Here is an 18,281-nt window from a genome sequence, read left to right as displayed (position 1 = left end):
AATACTCCTGGCCTTGCTTTCCTTCCATCTGGTCTCCTGCATAAACAATATATCTACCACAATATATTTATACTGCCAACTTTAACCCCCGGACTTCTGTCTTTCCTACGCTCTCATTGCCTCATAACACACCCTCCTCCTCTTCTTTTCCTTTGTCTTTGGCCAATATTAGCAGTTTACACCAGCACCCTGTTTGAAAGGTTGAAATCTCATTCATCATGACTTGAATGTTGGCCAAGGTTTTAATGGGTTTGTCCAAATATTTGTATTTGTTGGATCAAATATAAATAAAAGGATTTAAAAGCAAGATGCATTTTCACCAGTCTTATGGATGTACTATTTTGGGGAAAAGAATGCTTCAGTGATAAAGTTACTTACATCACCACTTGACTTTCTCCTAAGTTAGTCTGTTTTATGTGAAATATTTTATATGATTTTGCTTACAAAGCAAATGACAAATATTGGATAGCTCAAAGATTGCAAGTAAATGTTCAAATAGAAAATAAATTGTTATACTAATTTTATCTGCATTTATTTCTACGCGTTTCTAACAACCCTAGACGCCACAACAAAACATTACGAAAGTTTAATAATATCATTTTTAAAATGGTAGCGCATCTAATTACGTCACAAATAACATATGAAATGTAATTTATCTCCCGTTAGGACTTAGAGCTTCGATTAAGTTTCGCTTTGCCGTGAGTACAGACAGTCAACGAACTGTTCGAGAAGCCTTCGCAGACGTTCTTCGTCGTTTACCGCTTTCGTCGCTGTATCGTAAAAAAAGCTTTTAACGAGCATGCGCTGAGTGAAAGTGATCTGGCTCTTTAATTTATTTGACGCCGTTTACCGGACGGACTGAGATCTGTAGCTTTTATTTAAGCGGGTTAAAGCGACCACGAGAAACGGACGCCCAGGGTGAAAAAATCCATTACACCCTCTGTTTTGTCGCAGGTTTGGTGACGTCCAATAATCGACTTGCTGTGAAGTCTCCGGGGCCGAGGCCTAGAGACATTTTTTTTGTAACGGGCGCTATAAAAAAAATTGGTGTCGATGCTTAACTACATTTAAGGTGCCCGTTTTGACCGGATGTGAACCAATGAAGCACTTTATACTGTAACTGAAGCTTTAACGGTGGGAAACGTTAGCCAGCTAATTAAAGCTACTGCTAACTGCCAGCGAGGAAGTGAGGAACGAAAAAAATGACATCTCGGAGGTAAGCGGGGGCTGTCTGGAAAACAATGTCTGCTGATAATGCTAGCTGAGTCTGCTAACTTTAAGTGAACTCAGCTGTTTGGATCTTGGTATGTCGGTAGACAGTCAATGAGAGTTCCGACGTTTCTGGAAATAGACAGAAATAGGTGGTGTAGGGCTGCTTCATTTAGCGTTACACCGGCAACTTAAGGCAGTCTCAACTTGTTAAGTAAACAGCACTGTAACATTTGTACAGAACATACAAAGCTAAGCTGTCCACAAACTGTAGTTACTAATAGGTAAAGTTAAAGTTAATCAACTCTGCTACAGCTGCTGTTAACAGATGCATCTTACTGGATTGATTTGTTAGGCTTTGAGCTGCTGTCCAAGTCAAACCAGCTGTATTTACAAATAACTGAACATAAGACACCCCATATTGATACAAAAATTAACGAGTCATTTTAACGAGAAAACGGGAAAACAGCAGGAGTGCATCAGAAAAACGGAAATGAAGTACTTTGACGTTGTAGATATGTGCAGAGTAGGCAGAAGTCATAGCAGTTTCAACATTTTAAGTAAATTAAATTCCTTAGGTAATAAATGTAACGCGTTAAAAAGTCATCGTTAGCGAGTGGAATAAATATATTTCACATAGATGGTGCACAGAACACAGACTTCTTGTACAGACGAGAGGCAAAAGATGAAAATAATATTCACAGGGAGGCAGAGGCAGGAGATGACCACAATGGACGCATGAGTGAAACAGGCAGGCAGTCTTTTCGGGGGAGTGCAGGGTGGCAACTTGTAGAAAGAGCGCAGTCAGCCTCTGAATGTCTTTACTGGAATATACAGAGTTGGATAGAAAGGAAGTGAAGAAAGACAGAGACAGTGTGGCTCTTTTATACCTTTGGTTCCAAATGAGTCGATGTCAGCAAGCATCCTGTGCAATAATACCAGAAACATTATAAGAGAGAGACAAGACACTCAAAGGAATCCTTTATTGAAATCTAGGCAAGAAATTTTTAACAGCAAGGATGGTGATGGGAGTATAACTTCCCCAGTGGCCTTTTGAAATCCTCATTATTGTGCAAGTCATTGACACGTTTAAGCTGTTTTAATCAGATTTAACTTTCATGTCCAGTTGACCATTAAAAATAAACTTGAGTGATACTTCAAAATGCTCAGATAAGTGAGTGGAGATGAAACTACACGCTTTTAGAAGAACTTTGATAATACTGTCTCTGAATAGTGGATTGAAAATTGCAAATAATCAAGTTTTAAGCAGTTAATTCATAATTTTGAACACCTCTTGGTACTTAGAGTTATGTCATGTTGTTGTGCAATGTATCGATTTTTGGCAAAAAGTTCACACAATGCACTATATAATGAGTAAAAATGAAATGCATGTACTTAACAGTAAGTCTAAATTGTTATTTTACTTGTCCTCTTTCAGGTGGTTTCACCCCAACATCACAGGTGTGGAGGCTGAAAACCTCCTGCTGACTCGTGGAGTGGACGGGAGCTTTTTAGCCAGACCCAGTAAAAGCAATCCAGGAGACTTCACGCTCTCAGTACGGTAAGTGACGTTACACATGTTTGTACAAAGCACCATACTCCAGAGGTGCATCCCTAGTGTACTGTGGTATTGTGAAAACTAAACAGTGTTACTGGAGCAAACATTTGGACATTGAATAATCTGCTGATCCAATGGTTTTTTTTTTTTTTCTTCTTTCAATGATCTGGATGTCTTTCTTTGACTTTATAACAGAAGAATTGTTTTGCATTACCCTTTTACAAGTTAGATTAAAATAAAAATAAAACAAAACATTCTTGCTTGTGAAACAAGTAAGGAAACAAGGAACATACAAAGTTGACTGTCAGAGTCAACTTTACAGAGGTTTGCTTTGATATTTTGGCTATCCCTGTGGTGTGCATTAAGAGTTTTAAAAACCATTACAATACAGGAAGCAATGGATGAACTGTGATTGTTCTGCTGTTTTAATAAAATGTGCTTTTGCACTTTATAAATAATTTCTACAAATCAACTTGAGAAAGACTTTGAGCTCTGTTTAGGTGATCAAAGTAAATTTTGAATGGTTGGACATTTCAGTATTGCCAGCCTCTAGGTTTTTCCTGATTTTCTTTTTCTTTTTTTTTTCTTTTTTTTTTTTTGTGGCTTGGTCACAGATGCTGAAGGACTTTCAAAAGACAGGAGTTATACAGCATTATCCCTTCAACTGGAAGAGAAAATATAAATGGATTCAATGAGCAAAAAATCGTTTAATTTTCACTTTACATATATTATCTCTTTTTATTATCTCTTTCTCTTTATTATCTTTTTTTTTTAACTAAAATTTTGCAAGAGTGAAATAATTTACTGGATTCTTCTGTTTTATGATCTGCATAAAGCAAGATTTAAGACACACTTTTTGTAGGACATTGTAGTTTCACAGCAAAATTATCCTACCTACTTTGCTTTCAAATAGAACCACATTCGTTAAGTTGGACTAATCAGTATTTCAGCAGTAACAGTGAGTCAAAAGACTGTGGAACTTGAATTAGGTTTTGATAAATCCACAGAGAATTATCCCTCAGTTCTGCAGGATGTTTTAGTCTATTCAGTATAATTGTCTGTTTTCCACGCTCTGCCCACATCACATTCGTTTCCAGGAGCAGCAGGCAGGTGTTTTGAGCGAACAAGCACAGATAAACCCCTGCAGCACATTAGCTACCCAGCACTAAACTAACAAGCAGTCAAAGTTGGAAACTAGCACATCTACATCTAGCAGCTTAATGGCCAGATGGTTCACTTAGGAGCTGGTGCAGAACAAGCCTGGGAGTAAATATTAGACTTATATTTATCAGGTGGACACAAACATGATTGGAAAAGAGTAATAGCTTTGCTTGGTGTGTGAAGATGGAATTGTTTAAGTAATAACATGACACAATATGTCTGTATTAGTTCTTTATGTTCTGTCCCTTGCAGCATAATTGGACTATTAAATTGTTGTCTTTCCTTTAGAATTTTGGACGATAGTGAGAAATCCAGTATTATCTGAAGAAGGCAAGACCAGTGTTTGCTGATGCAAAAAACCCAAACAACTTTGTATTTTTCTCTTGAGGCCTGTCAAGTCATAAATTCTATTTCAAGATAAAGTATCATTAAGTCAGTTTGGCTGATGTAGCCAGTGTTATTTTTGAAACAGCCACATATTTCATCTGTACGGTCTCTCATCTTGCACCATATTTACTTCCTATGGAAACAAAACCAATCATGCTTCTCGTGTGGAAACTGACATTTCCACAAGGACGCTAGTTTAAATCAGTGTATCTTGTCCTTTTTTAAATTTTTTTAAAAAATTTAAAAATTTATTTTTTATTTTTTAAACTAAGTCACTGACAGTTATTGAGCCGCATATCTGACACAAGTTCTCCTTTTTTCTATTTTCTGTGTTGATGGCAGTCACCTATAATTACTCAACAGTTAGTCTGGTTTGTATCACCAAAAAACACATGCAAATAGAAATGATACCCATGGTGTTAGTTGTGCATGTTACACAGTGTTAAACTGATTATCACTTTGTTAATTTTGTATCATTTCTCGCTCTGCATCAGAAGGGCTGGAACAGAAACAAACCTAAGGGTTGTTTCAGTTCAGTTAATATAATGTCGTGCCTGTAACAGTTTCCTAAAGTTGGTGACAGTATAAAATGTTGTGTTCTGTTTGAAAGACGAAAGCTGGAGGCACAGAGTACCTCCATAGAGTAGTTTTCATTATCACCTAATGTCCTGATTGATTGAGATCCAATGAATTACTTCATCTGAAAAATGTCATAAAATCTTGTTTTGTCAGATCAAAAGAACTAATTTTCACAAGTGAAAAATACTGTGAACATCTTAATCTTGGGGATTAATCATGGTCAGATTGATTGCCTATAGCTTTCTGTACTTTCATGATGCCATCTCCTCTTAAAGCTGACACTCACAACACTGTCATTTGTAGGTTCATCCTGTTTGTTATCAAATTACAGCTTAATGTAACTTCTGTGATTCAAGAGCTAAGAGGCAGTTTATATCCTGTCTGCAACTTTTTGCAAAGTAATCATCTTCTGTTTATACATTATTTTTTAAAATTAAATTAATTAAAATTAAATTAAATGAATTCAATTTCATTTATCTAGTGCCAATTCACAAGAACACGTACCTCATGGCATTTTATATTGTAGGGTGAAAACATCCACCTGCCACGATCATTTGTGAGTGAGGGGAAAGAGAGTGCAGAGGGAGACGGGACAAAAGACACACATGGGAGAAAGATTAAGAGTTTAATAGTTAGTAATGATTTGAATGCAGTAGTGGTGAGTGATGAGTAAGGTGCTGAGTGCGTCATGGAAGTCCTCCAGCAGCTTGTTGCGGCATAACTCACCATTAGGTCCAGTTATGTTTTCTTTTCACATAACTGGAGCTAATGGTGCTAATTTTTATTTTATTTTTTTAACCCTCCCTAACTCTTTCCCCAAAACTGTTAAAGCTATTTTTTTAGCTATTTTTTAAAATAAAATATTCAGTCATATAATTGAAGACAGAAGAGGGCAGTGAAGAGTGAAAAACAGACCAGTTTTGTGTGTACAAAAATGGACAGAACACAGTGGTAGAACTAAAATAATTAGAGAAAAACACGCTGAGAAATTCTGCAAATTTTATGACTTATAATATAACTTATACTATGTAACATAATATCTTGGCTGTTTAGCTTGTATCTGAGCTCAAAATATGAGGAAAAAATGGATCATAGGCCAGATGTTCCTACATTTGTAACCTGATGATCTTTCATGTGATAGTAACATAAATGTTTGTGCTGTTCTGCAGGCGAAATGGAGCAGTCACCCATATTAAGATCCAGAACACAGGAGATTACTACGACCTTTATGGCGGGGAGAAGTTTGCCACACTTGCAGAGCTGGTGCAGTATTACATGGAACATCATGGACAACTGAAAGAGAAAAACGGTGACGTTATTGAGCTGAAGTATCCACTCAACTGTGCAGATCCCACCTCAGAGAGGTAAGTGTTAATGTTCATGTAATATTTTTTGTGGCAGAAAAGTTCTAAAAAAAAAAAAAACCCCTCCAAATGAGTTGTCGATAATTTCTGAACACCTTGTATATTTTGTATATTAAATTTACATAAGACCATTTTGGACACAGGTGTTGTTTTTCTAAACTATTTGATAACACTATAGTTGCCAGTTCACACTTAAACAGTAAGTAAGAACTATAAGCTTCAGATTTTAATGTTATGTCTTTTATCTTTGATAAGCTGTGCTTGCTTCAAGTGAACTAAGGCAGATCTTGCAGTTTACATAATATGAGAGCACATTTCTGTTACGTGATATATTCTACTAGCTTCATATTTTCCCATTTCAGATGGTTCCACGGACACCTGTCGGGCAGGGAGGCTGAGAAGTTGCTCACTGAGAAAGGCAAGAATGGCAGTTTCCTAGTAAGGGAGAGCCAGAGCCATCCGGGAGATTTTGTTCTATCGGTCCGTACTGGAGATGACAAAACAGACAGCAGTGACAGTAAACCTAAAGTCACTCATGTCATGATCCGCTGCCAGGTAAGATCCAGATTTTGTACACACTCCATGTGTTCTCCACACCTAAACTCTGCCTCTTAGTTTGTCTGAATTCTGTGCACCATGTAGCGTGCAGGTATACCAGCAGCCACCCAAGTATATTTAGAGATTTAGTTTAACCTTTTCCATCTTTCCAAGGGTAGCAGATTTATTAGTTGACCTTTTTTTTTTTTTTTTTTTTTTTTTAAAAGCCTTGCTAACCAGCTAGCCCTGGCCCTTAATTATTCTTAACTTAACTGGTTAACAGGCCAGACTGGTGTTGTGGCATTACTCAGTATTACTTAGTTACCTCTTCAAAATCATGACATGGATTACTTAGATTTTTTCTTTTTTTTAATGAAAATTTCAAGTTCAGAAGCAGAGTGCTGTCTTAGAAAATACCTTTTAATAATACCCAGTGGTATAGCTGCTGCTACCCAAGGTGGATAAGCTAGAAGTTGTGTTGCAGTCACTCATTTTCTATAATATAGAGTTTTTGCACATTACTGAAAGCAACAACATCTCAGTATTTTAAGACAAGATATTCAGTCAATTAACATACCTTGTAAAATTTCACCTAGGTCTTGAGGACTGTATACATAGATATGAAATGGTTGTATACAAAAGACATCTGTATCTTGATTCTGGTAACATAAGGCCAGTCTGTTTTTAATTATATTGCTGATGTACCTGTGTCGTTTTGCTCAGCATGACCTGAAGTATGATGTGGGTGGAGGGGAGAAGTTTGACTCCCTCACAGACTTGGTAGAGCACTACAAGAAGAACCCTATGGTTGAAACTCTGGGCACTGTGCTTCAGCTTAAACAGGTTTGACCCATCTCCTGTAGCCATGTGTTCCCAAGCATTTGTGCCTATATAACCTGCCTCAGAATCTGTTCAGTTGCAAAGGAAGAGAAACATTGGAAACATTCCCTGATTTGTTTCTCTTCTGACTCTTGGTCTTTGCAGCCTCTGAACACTACCCGTATTAACGCAGCAGAGATTGAGAGTCGAGTTAGGGAGCTTAGCAAACTAGCGGAGGCAACAGACAAGGTCAAACAGGGATTCTGGGAAGAATTTGAGGTGAGTGGTCCTGCGTTTGTGTTAATTTTTATTATTCATGTACTTTTGTATTATCGACATCTTTAAAAATGAAAGTAAATAGTCATAACTTTATTACACAAGAAAAACAACACATGGATGTGAAGTGAACTGCCTCCTGTTGCTCATGCTTTCATGCATATCTAATTTATGTGCATACAGTTTAAAATATGGACATAGCTTCTGTAGCATTTTTATGCCATTGTGAAGCCTCATACTTACATAGACATGGAGTTATAGTGAATGAAGTGAAAGACTTCATTATTTGTCTGCAAAGATAAATTTATAACCATAAATTAGGTGAAGTTAGTGAAAACCGGGTTCTGTTTACATGATAAATTTTTTTTGGTGTCACTATAATCAATGAATAATCATAAGTAATTGTGATCTTAATATTTAACCAAATAATTGTGATAAGGATCACCGTGGAGCCCTAATTATAAAATTGACAGCTGACTAAAATTAATAGTGTTGGACATTAACTGTAAATTAGTGTCATGGATCACAGTAGCCAGTGAAATAATTTGGCAAGCTAGCGAATTAGCTTTTCTACCTGCCGTACATGATTTCAGGAGGAATAATGTTAGCAAGCAAATTGCAGTTAGTTGCAACCTTTTGAAAATGGCAGACTTTGGAATTAGCTGACCTTTTCTACTCAAGTTGTATTCACTAACATTAACCAGAAGAGCGATAGGTTAAGGGTTTGAGTCTTGCGATGTATTGAATTTCCTGTTAATGTTGACAATAATTTTCTCCTGAAGGCCAAATCCTGTGTTCGTAAGGCTTTGTTAGACAAAAATACCTAGTGTCAGCTAACTTCAGCTTGCCTGCTAAGGCTAACAAATAACTCGACACCTAACATAATGTGGCATGATTGTTGATGTCAGAGTATTTCAGAAATTGCTCATTTACTGGGTTATTTTCCCCAGAAAACCATCTCTGGATAAAGTGTGATTAAAAATGTTAGAAATCTTGGTTGGAAATGGCATTTTAAGATGTGACTCTTTTTTTTGCCTATTCAGACCTTACAGCAACAAGAGTGCAAGTTGCTCTACAGTCGCAAAGAGGGCCAAAGACCAGAGAACAAAAACAAGAACCGATACAAGAACATTCTGCCTTGTAAGAAAATCACTCATTTTTGTCTATAAAAACCCTCCAGTTTAACTGCTCAGGGACTTCCTGAAGGGATTTTTGAGGCAACTAACTACTGATTTTATTTCCATTTCCAGTCGACCACACACGCGTGGTGCTGAAAGACGGGGACCCAGATGAGCCAGGCTCTGACTATATCAACGCCAATATCATCATGGTAGTATCCACTGTCATGGTAAACTCATGTCATCTTTGGGACACACATTGCACACACTGCGTATGTATGTGATAGTATGTAGATGGCTTCATATGTCAACTTTCACTCACTCCGCTATTCATCAGCCTGTGTGATCAGTCAGTTTGTGTTCTTGTTTGCTGTATTTCTCAGTTGCTGACTGTGTCATGCTTATGTGTGTTTACGCAGCTGGATTTGGACTCAAAGTGTAATCAAGGCACCAAGGTGAAGAAGAGCTACATTGCCACTCAGGGCTGTCTACATAACACCATCAGTGACTTCTGGAGGATGGTTTTTCAGGAGGACTCTCGAGTCATCGTCATGACCACCAAAGAGGTAGAAAGAGGGAAGGTAAGCAAAGCGACTGAGCACGGAACTGCAATTCTACCTTAAAGGTTAAGATACTATTTCAAGATGTGCAGTTTTTGTGTGCTGCTCAAATTCTTAAAATAATTAATCTAAGCAGACAATATGGTTGATTGTCAGGGATAAACACCATTGTTAACAAATTCTAAACTGTTAGGTCATTAAGCTTGAGTTAGTATTTTATTAAATAAAAAAAAGTTAGTAATGTTTATTAATTTGTTAACAGTTTGAAACTACCTTTAAAGTTAAAGCACCAAAACTGCATGACAGGTTTATCATGGTTCAAGCTGAAATGCACTGATCACAACTTTAACCCTGCATGTTTAGAAAATATACTTAAAAGTTCCCAGTGTCTTTAAAAAAACAAACAACCCCCCCCCCCCCCAAAAAAAAAAAAAAAATCAAAAGTAAAGAACTTCTGTGAGACACTATCAACGCTCCTAAATTGACGTGTTTAAGATAAAACAAGATAGATGCCATCCCAAAAGTTGGAAAATCCTTTTACAGCAGCCAAAACGTCATACACAACCCACGAGAAAATATCTTGACAGTAAAACGACTCAATAAGTTAAATATAAAATTAGAATATAGAGCACAGTAAACAAAATAAAATAAAGATGCACCAAAGGGAACAACAGAATAGAATGCCATGCATATGCGTGTTGTAAAATTTCAGTTAATATATTATAGCATTAGTGCAGAAATCCACTGGGACATCAAAACACTTGATTCCTTTAGTTCGTGATTAACCTATTGTTAGCTATTAATTAATCAGTCTACAACGGCAAAATGAAAATGTGATAAGGATTCTGTCGGCTTTCCTCAAAAATATTTTGACTCAAATACCCAAATTTACTGTGTATATCTTTTTATGTTTAAGACAGCTTGGACTAGCCTCATGTATAAGTCGGAAATCTCTAGATATACTTTGTCCCAATACAGGAAGGTATGAGAAGGTAACTTTTATATTTAGTGAAGGAAACAATGGTAGTAGATGGATAAAATAATTGGGGTTTAGAAATGATAAAGTTGTGTAATGTAATACAAATTGTTCATGCTATGTCACTTTTTTTTTTATACAAACACATTGTGTCTAAATATTTTAAACTGTAGGTACTACTACTACTACTACTACTGATGAATATGTAACTATGTGATTGTGTTTCAACAGAGTAAGTGTGTGAAATACTGGCCAGACGTGTCAGCGCTGAAGGAGTACGGGGCTATGCGTGTTCGCAATGTCAGAGAGACGTCTGCACATGACTACATCTTAAGAGAACTGAAACTTTCCAAAGTTGGACAGGTAAGTTGTTTGTTTGTATGAAAATATACTGTGCAAATCTAACATGAGGATTCTTTGAAAAAAATTGTAGTTATCCATCATTGAAGTTCACTGCAATAAATGCCAAAAATTACTAAAGATGACAGATTTAAAATCTGTTCAAATCCCATGAACCCCTTTGATTATGGACTCTTTGTGTTTTTTTGGGGTTTTTTTTCTTTTTTTTCAGGGCAACACAGAACGTACAGTTTGGCAGTACCACTTTAGAGCCTGGCCAGATCATGGAGTCCCCACTGACCCAGGTGGTGTACTTGACTTCTTAGAAGAGGTCAACCTGAAACAGGAGAGCATATTGGATGCTGGGCCAATAACGGTACATTGCAGGTACCTCAAATTCCACAGTCAGAACACTTTATCATTGATAATGAAAGAGATATGTTTATTCAAAGTCTTGTTTTTCAGTGCAGGGATTGGGCGGACAGGAACCTTTATAGTGATTGACATCCTAATAGATGTGATCAGAGAAAAAGGTGAGTACACATGCACTCTGTGGCCACTGTAGCACCAAGCTCACAATTCTCCATATTTTCTTCTGCATATTTTCTTAGTCTGTAAATGCATTTTTCTTTCTTTCTTTCTTTCTTTCTTTCTTTCTTTCTTTCTTTCTTTCTTCCTTCCTTCCTTCCTTCCTTCCTTCCTTCCTTCCTTCCTTCCTTCCTTCCTTCCTTCCTTCCTTCCTTCCTTCCTTCCCTCCCTCCCACAGGGTACTTGTATCTTCTCTTTTGCTTGCAGAGTTGTTCCATTAAAAATATATAATTTGATCATTTCTGGAGAATGTAGTCCAAATATTTGTGCTCTGGGTTAAAATGCTCTCACTAATGTTAGTTTTTATTGAAAATGGACCGTTATAAACAAGTACAACACATCTGAACATCAGCATATAAAGACGAGTAAACGATTCAGTTCAAAATATACTGACAGCGCTGCAGTGAAAAATTGATTTTCACTAAGACTATCCAGCTATGAAGCCTGAGTATAATTGCAATTAAACTGCTTTGCTTGAAAACAAATAAAACACTCAGCTGATATATGTGACTATCATTCACTGAGAGTTGAAGGCAGAGTTTTTGAAACCAGTGTGCCTGGATGTCATGAGTGCCTGGTCAGCTGATACCTTGAGAGGTGAGGGGACTGTTATGTCTCATATCTTCAAATACGTTGAAGCGCTCATCCAGGTTCTCTTGAAAAAGTGACCAGCTGTTTGAAGATTACGCTATTACATTGTCATCAACAAAAATGTGCATATTTGGTTTCCTTGACTTATAAACTCTATAAAGAATGGTGTTTGGGACAAGATCTGGACTGCAGTCTGGAGTCTATTTTTGACTATGGAAAATGCATGAAGGTTAAATTTGTTAAATTATTTATTTTTCCTGGTGCAGGAGTGGACTGTGACATTGATGTGCCGAAGACCATACAGATGGTTCGTTCTCAGCGTTCTGGGATGGTGCAGACTGAGGCACAATACAGATTCATCTACATGGCTGTACAGCACTACATAGAAACATTGCAGAGGCGCATAGAAGAAGAGCAGGTACGCAGCAGTTTGTTTTTTATTTTTCACCTCACTTCTACTCACACTTATACCATTCATCTGCTTTCTCCTCCACAGAAAAGTAAGATTAAGGGACGTGAGTACACAAACATTAAGTACTCTTTGTCTGACCTGACTGGAGGAGAGCAGAGCCCTCTGCCTCCTTGCACTCCTATTCCTACTCCTACCTGCACAGAGTAAGTGCCTCTTAAATGACCTGTGGCATTTAAACCCTTGTAAAGAAAGCATTGACAGTTTCTTGTTGATTTGTATTTGTTGTCAGGATGAGGGAGGACAGCTCCAGGGTGTATGAAAATGTGGGGCTGATGCAGCAACAGAAGAGCTTCAGATGAGATTCACCTTTTGATACCAATGCTCTATCAGCTCCAGGTAAATCCATGAAGAACATACAGAGAGAACTGTCAACATACAGTAGCTTTAAATGAGAGGAAGCTGATCTAAAGAACAAAAATACAACCAGTTCTGCTTGTCAAAGAGAAGGAATTAGAAAAAGACAGTTGTCTACAGTAGTTAAAACAATAAAGGTCAGTCTTTATAGCATTAAATACAGAGTTATTGTTAATTAAGGAGAAAACAACAAAACTAGCTTTGATTAACTTTTTAAAAAATTAAATATTGCTTTCTAATCTTTTGTAGTTTAAATATACCTGAGAAGAAGGTTAAATTTACTGAAGGAAAATTTTAATTATAATAATGGAAAACATTTTTTTATTATTATTATTATTATTATTATTATTGTCACTTAATGCATGAGCTGACATTGTGATTAAGTAAGCACACCTCAAATATCCATGCAACATCTCTGACCATTTCTGCTAAAGACTTTTTTTTCCTTTCTTTTCTTTCCTGCATTTTTTCATTTCTGTTAGTACATTAAATCTCAAGCAATCAAGTTATTAAGTGGGGTCATTTATCTTTCTCATACCTACACTGTTTCTGTTATCTGTACGTAAATGTTCTAATGCTCTTAACTATGTTTTTAAATCATTTTAAGCACAAAGACATCCCACAAGATCTTTATTCCATTTTTAGAAACCTGCACCTTCCTCTGAAAACTTAACAACTTGTTCGTCCTCACAGAGATCAGTCCTAGAGATAAAGGCATTTGGATAACTGGGCTATAGGCTTTGTCAAAATGTTGTTGAAAGCTGTAGGTTTGTTTATGGTGTCCCCTGCTGCTCTGTTTTTTCAGTTGTTAAACCACATGTAATTCAGGATATCTCTGAATTGTGTTCTAGTCTGTTAACCAATCACTACTGCATCAAAACTACGACATTACAATTTAATCTTGATGCAGGTTTAATAATCCAGCTAAGAAAATCCCAGAAAATTCATTCACTTTACCTGGAAGGAGTGTTTTCAGTAGGAGAAATAGTTCATCATTCATTCAAGTGACTTTTGTCAGTGGGATTACAATGCAGTGATTAGTGGAAAATTGCAATAGAATGTAATGTTCAAAACATAAATATTTCCTTGAAGCATAAATGATCCTACACATTTCCTATGAAACAATAACAAGTTGTACATTTTCAATGTTTAAGTGTTCCCTTTCAGTCATTTAAGAGTTAAAATGCAAATAATTAGTTTAACTGACTGATATATCTGACTAGTGAAAAGAAGCCATGTTTAAGCAGTGCCATCCAATGTTTCACCTCAGGATTGTGCTGATATGAAAATGCTACAACTAAAAATTGCCAGTTTGTCACAATGCATGTAAATAATCCTCAGTGCATAAATAACATCTTCCACCCCCCATCCTCCACCCCACCCCTATCTAACACAGACCAGTATTAAATCCAGACAATCAAATTAAATCAAGTTTGTTTTTTTTTTTCTTTTTAGGATCTTGATACCTGACAGTTTTTTCGCCAGCCACACCTTGACGCCTGAGACTTGACCGTAATGATATGGAACAATGGGGGAAAGAAAACAAGAACATACACTCACACACACACAAGACACGAGGGAGACCAGAAACTGGGGTTCCCCTCCTGTTCTTGCTTATTCTTACGTGAACAATTTCCCTCTGGTTGAATTCTAAACCACTGTGATCGTCAGAAGAGCCTTTGAGAAGCCTAACATGCTAAATCTACTACTAAACCACAGTTTGGGTTTAGGCTTTGTAAATCTCACTGCAAAAAGGGCTGCCAACAGCGAGCACCCTCCTCAGAGGGAAAAGAACCTAACTAATCTTTGCTCATCTCTCATTCTTCTGTGTAATTTTTTTTTTTTTTTTAATTAACCAAAGGAAAGTGAAATTGATCATTTGTAGATGGAAGTGAAGAGTTTACTGAAAAAGGCCTGTGCCAAACCCACACATAATTTTATTCACATTTTGCACCTAGTTATACAGTCTTTGGGCTCAACAAAAGTGGGGGAAAACTTCCAGTGGTTTACTGTTGATTTGTAACTACACAAATTAATTTTTCTGTGGCAAAAACACCTCAAAGAGAAACAAAAATTCAGGTTCTTGGGAGTGTAATTAACTTCTTTGTCTCCTAGTTCACGAGTTTAGTACGCTTTCATTAGGATTAACAGTGTTGGTTAATCATTCCAGAGCTCAAGCCGAATGTCCTTAATGCTGCACTTTGAATTGGCAGCATTAGTTTCAGTTAAGCCTTGATTCATCTGGTGGATTTATGAATCTGGATTTTTGGGAGGAGTTTCCTGAAGGCATGCACTTATGTTGCAAAGTCAGGATGTTGACATATTAGGACTTCCGGGGAGTCTCTGTATGTCAGTTGCAGGCATCGCCATATGCTGATGGCTGCCAAAAAAGATGTCTCTCTCTTTTTTTTTTTTTTTCCTTTTTTTTTTTTTTTTGTAAGTGCATTTTCCCTTTTTTTTTATTATTCTTTTCTTGTTAAGGATAAATGCCTTTATATACCATTGCCTATTTTGAACACCACATGTACTTAAGTTTAAAAGTTTGTTCTAGGAAGTAATCACACATCAGTTTTGGTAGTAGATTAATTGTTATGGTTGTGGTCAGTTGGATTCAGGAGTTTATACACACAAACACACATTCACACATTTTATAGGAGAGTATTTTCTGGTGTTTCTTTTGTGTGTCAATCAAAGTGAACAGTTTTATTGGAATACTTTGACATTTTGGAGAAAAACAATCATTTACTCCAGATAATAGGATGGATTCCACTCTCACATCTGTAAACTATGAAGCTATAGCTAGTAGCTATATGTTTAGCTTAGTTTTGCTTAGAGACTGAAAACGAGGGAACAGCTATGTTAAGTCTACTTAAAGGTAAATCAATAAAAACAAATATTTGGATTAATAGTATTTGTATACATGTTTAATGACATCACTATTCTAAATTATCCGTAAAGAAACGTACTTCTATCAAATCCATAAAACCATGCTGATTTTAAGTTACACATTGGACTTATGAAAAGTACTTGTGTTACTTTTTCTATATCTGCTAATGTCTGGGTGCTCTTTATTCTCAGATAATAGTAATAGACACCTGGTTCAAATTGACCCGTATTCTTTTTGGTTTGTTCACTTTTATGTAACTTGTGATGTTTATTCTAGAGTCTGGATGAAGCAGCTATCAGGTCCTCCTTAGGCCCAGCCTGGTATATGAAAATTGTATTGTTATCATGTAACTTGCTGATATTTACTATTTGGCATCACATGCAGAATAAAAAAAGGGTTTTTAAAGATGTCATCACTTTTGTAGATATTCACCAATTTGATCTCATAATGGCACTACATGAGTATCCTCAGGGAAACTTGAATGTACCTTGCATTCAAGATTTGCACCAGATTTAATGGCTGTTCATCTGTTAGTTACTGAGATGATTTAAGTCTGGACTAAGGCAGTGGACTGACTGATTGAAATTGCCATCTATAGTGCAGTGCTCGAAGGATGACTAACATCACCATGGTTTTATGAGGAAGCGTGTGGTGGAAGCGATTCTTGACTGTGCTTATACAGACTAGCCTTATGCTAAGCTAGGCTAATCACCAGCTTTATATTCAAAGTGCAGATATGAGAGTGGAATCTTATCAGCTAACAGTAAGAATTGAAAATGTATTTTCTTAAATGTCACTGTTTCTTTATCTTCACGATCAGCTTCAATATTAGGATAGTCACTCTTTTCAAACATGTGGCCTCAGTATTTTGTCAAGCATTGTCAGTTTCCGCACATTTGCTTACCATCACTACGCCTTGAGAAACTGCAGTCTTGCGATTGAACTTGCTGTAACAGTGCTGACTCAGAATCTCTCCTTTTGAGAAAAAGGAAGAAGCGGCTTGCCTTGTGAATAGTTCTCCGTAACCACTGATTTTGGACTGAACAGCTTCTTTCTGTGATTTAAAAAAAAAAATAAATAAATAAATAAATCATGACATCAGTGTTTCCGGGAGCTGCTTCCTCTCATTGGAGGACTCTGCTAATATGTGGCTGCTCCACAGCAAGTGTTCTTTGGAACATTTCCCGTGTAAACGCCATCATCTGACTGAGATCTTCTGTAGTGTGGTGTACTGTATGCAGTTTTTATCGTTGAATGGTTGACTTTGTACCTGCCTAATGTTTTGTGGAATGTGTGCTTACAGTGTTTTTGTGTTGTGTGTGTGTGTGTGTGCGCGTGTGCTGTGACATTGTGGCTGCTGACGGCCATACTTGTTCCAAGTTACATTCTTGGCTTTGTTTTTTTGTTTTTTTTCTCCCTGAGATGATAAAACTGCTTTCCATTTATCATGTAAGCAATTTAGATGCATAGACTCGCCTTCTATGCGTATGCCTATGTGTATGTGATAGCTATTAAAAAGAAACAAAACAACTTAACAGTGCTCTTTAGTTCCACCGCCGTTCAAGAACCCATAACACTTAAATGTGAATACTTTCATCCTTAACATCCTGAACAAAAAAAAAAAAAGGTGATCGCAATGCAAACAAAATCTATTTTTTAAATTGTACATGAGTTCCAGGTAGAGGAGAATGTACTTAAACATATCTACTTGCCAATAAAATATACAGTATGTATATTCCTACAGCTTTCCTCCTCTGGCATGGGGAGGAACCTCTCACAATGCTTAAAGGTTTATTGTATGACTTTCAATGCAGTTAACCATGTTAACTTCCTTAATTAACAATAAATGGCTGGTAAATGCCTCATTAAGTCATTGTCTGTCTTTTTTTTTTCTTTTCTTTTTTTTTTTTTAAGCGAGAAATATTAATCTAAAATTATACTGATAGTCCAAATTGATATGCTTTAAGCACTGAAAAGTGTGATAAACTTGAGTTGGCCAAGTAAGAAGCAAAAAGGGGAAGCTGCTTTAAAAGTTAAAGTTTGTTTTGTTTCCTGTTTGGACATTTAATTGTATACTAATGTTGATGTAGAGGTTTTGTCTTGGTGCTGACACTTCTTGTTCACAAGAATAGTGCAGTGCCTGCATAAATGGTTACTTAATCGTCAGCTGGAAATTAAAATATCACATGCTGGAACCATAATGGTTTTAGCCTTGAGGATGACACAAACTGTTGCAAATTTATGCTAAGCAACACTAATACAGGTGAATCTGCATAAACATGTTAAATTATTTCAAATTGACTTCATGCTGCATTCATCTAGGATTCTTCCATACATACATGCTGCTTGACTTTTTCTGGATCAACGTGGGGGCTCTGGACGCTGGTGCAGACTTTCCTGCATGTTTCTCACATAGCACGCTGTTGTTCTCAGCTTCCTGGTCTTTGCTATTGGTTGTGACCAACTGGGATTCTGGGCTTGTGAGCTCTCATCACCTCATCAACAC

At 36.7% G+C, this 18,281-nt stretch overlaps 1 protein-coding gene across 2 annotated transcripts; it reads left to right on the top strand.

Annotated features, from left to right (window-relative positions):
* Nucleotides 1–785: 785 nt before the first annotated feature.
* Nucleotides 786–16,865, top strand: ptpn11a (protein tyrosine phosphatase non-receptor type 11a). Of its 2 annotated transcripts, none has more exons than XM_085167616.1 (16): nt 786–1,216; nt 2,648–2,770; nt 6,064–6,258; nt 6,621–6,813; nt 7,519–7,638; nt 7,780–7,893; nt 8,934–9,030; nt 9,141–9,220; nt 9,428–9,589; nt 10,776–10,907; nt 11,116–11,270; nt 11,349–11,416; nt 12,329–12,480; nt 12,559–12,677; nt 12,764–12,870; nt 14,344–16,865. In XM_085167616.1, exons 1-15 carry the CDS (start codon nt 1,203–1,205, stop codon nt 12,831–12,833), a joined length of 1,794 nt encoding a protein of 597 aa, XP_085023742.1. In that variant the 5' UTR covers nt 786–1,202; the 3' UTR covers nt 12,834–12,870; nt 14,344–16,865. The 2 variants fall into 2 exon arrangements, with proteins under 2 accessions (XP_085023742.1, XP_085023741.1); XM_085167615.1 differs by having other exon boundaries at nt 787–1,216; nt 9,141–9,238.
* Nucleotides 16,866–18,281: the final 1,416 nt, after the last annotated feature.

Source organism: Neolamprologus multifasciatus, chromosome 7, assembly GCF_963576455.1.
Source record: "Neolamprologus multifasciatus chromosome 7, fNeoMul1.2, whole genome shotgun sequence".
Lineage (NCBI taxonomy): Eukaryota > Metazoa > Chordata > Actinopteri > Cichliformes > Cichlidae > Neolamprologus > Neolamprologus multifasciatus.
The sequence above is the reverse complement of the archived record's forward strand: the minus strand, read 5'-3'. Positions and strand labels throughout refer to the sequence as shown.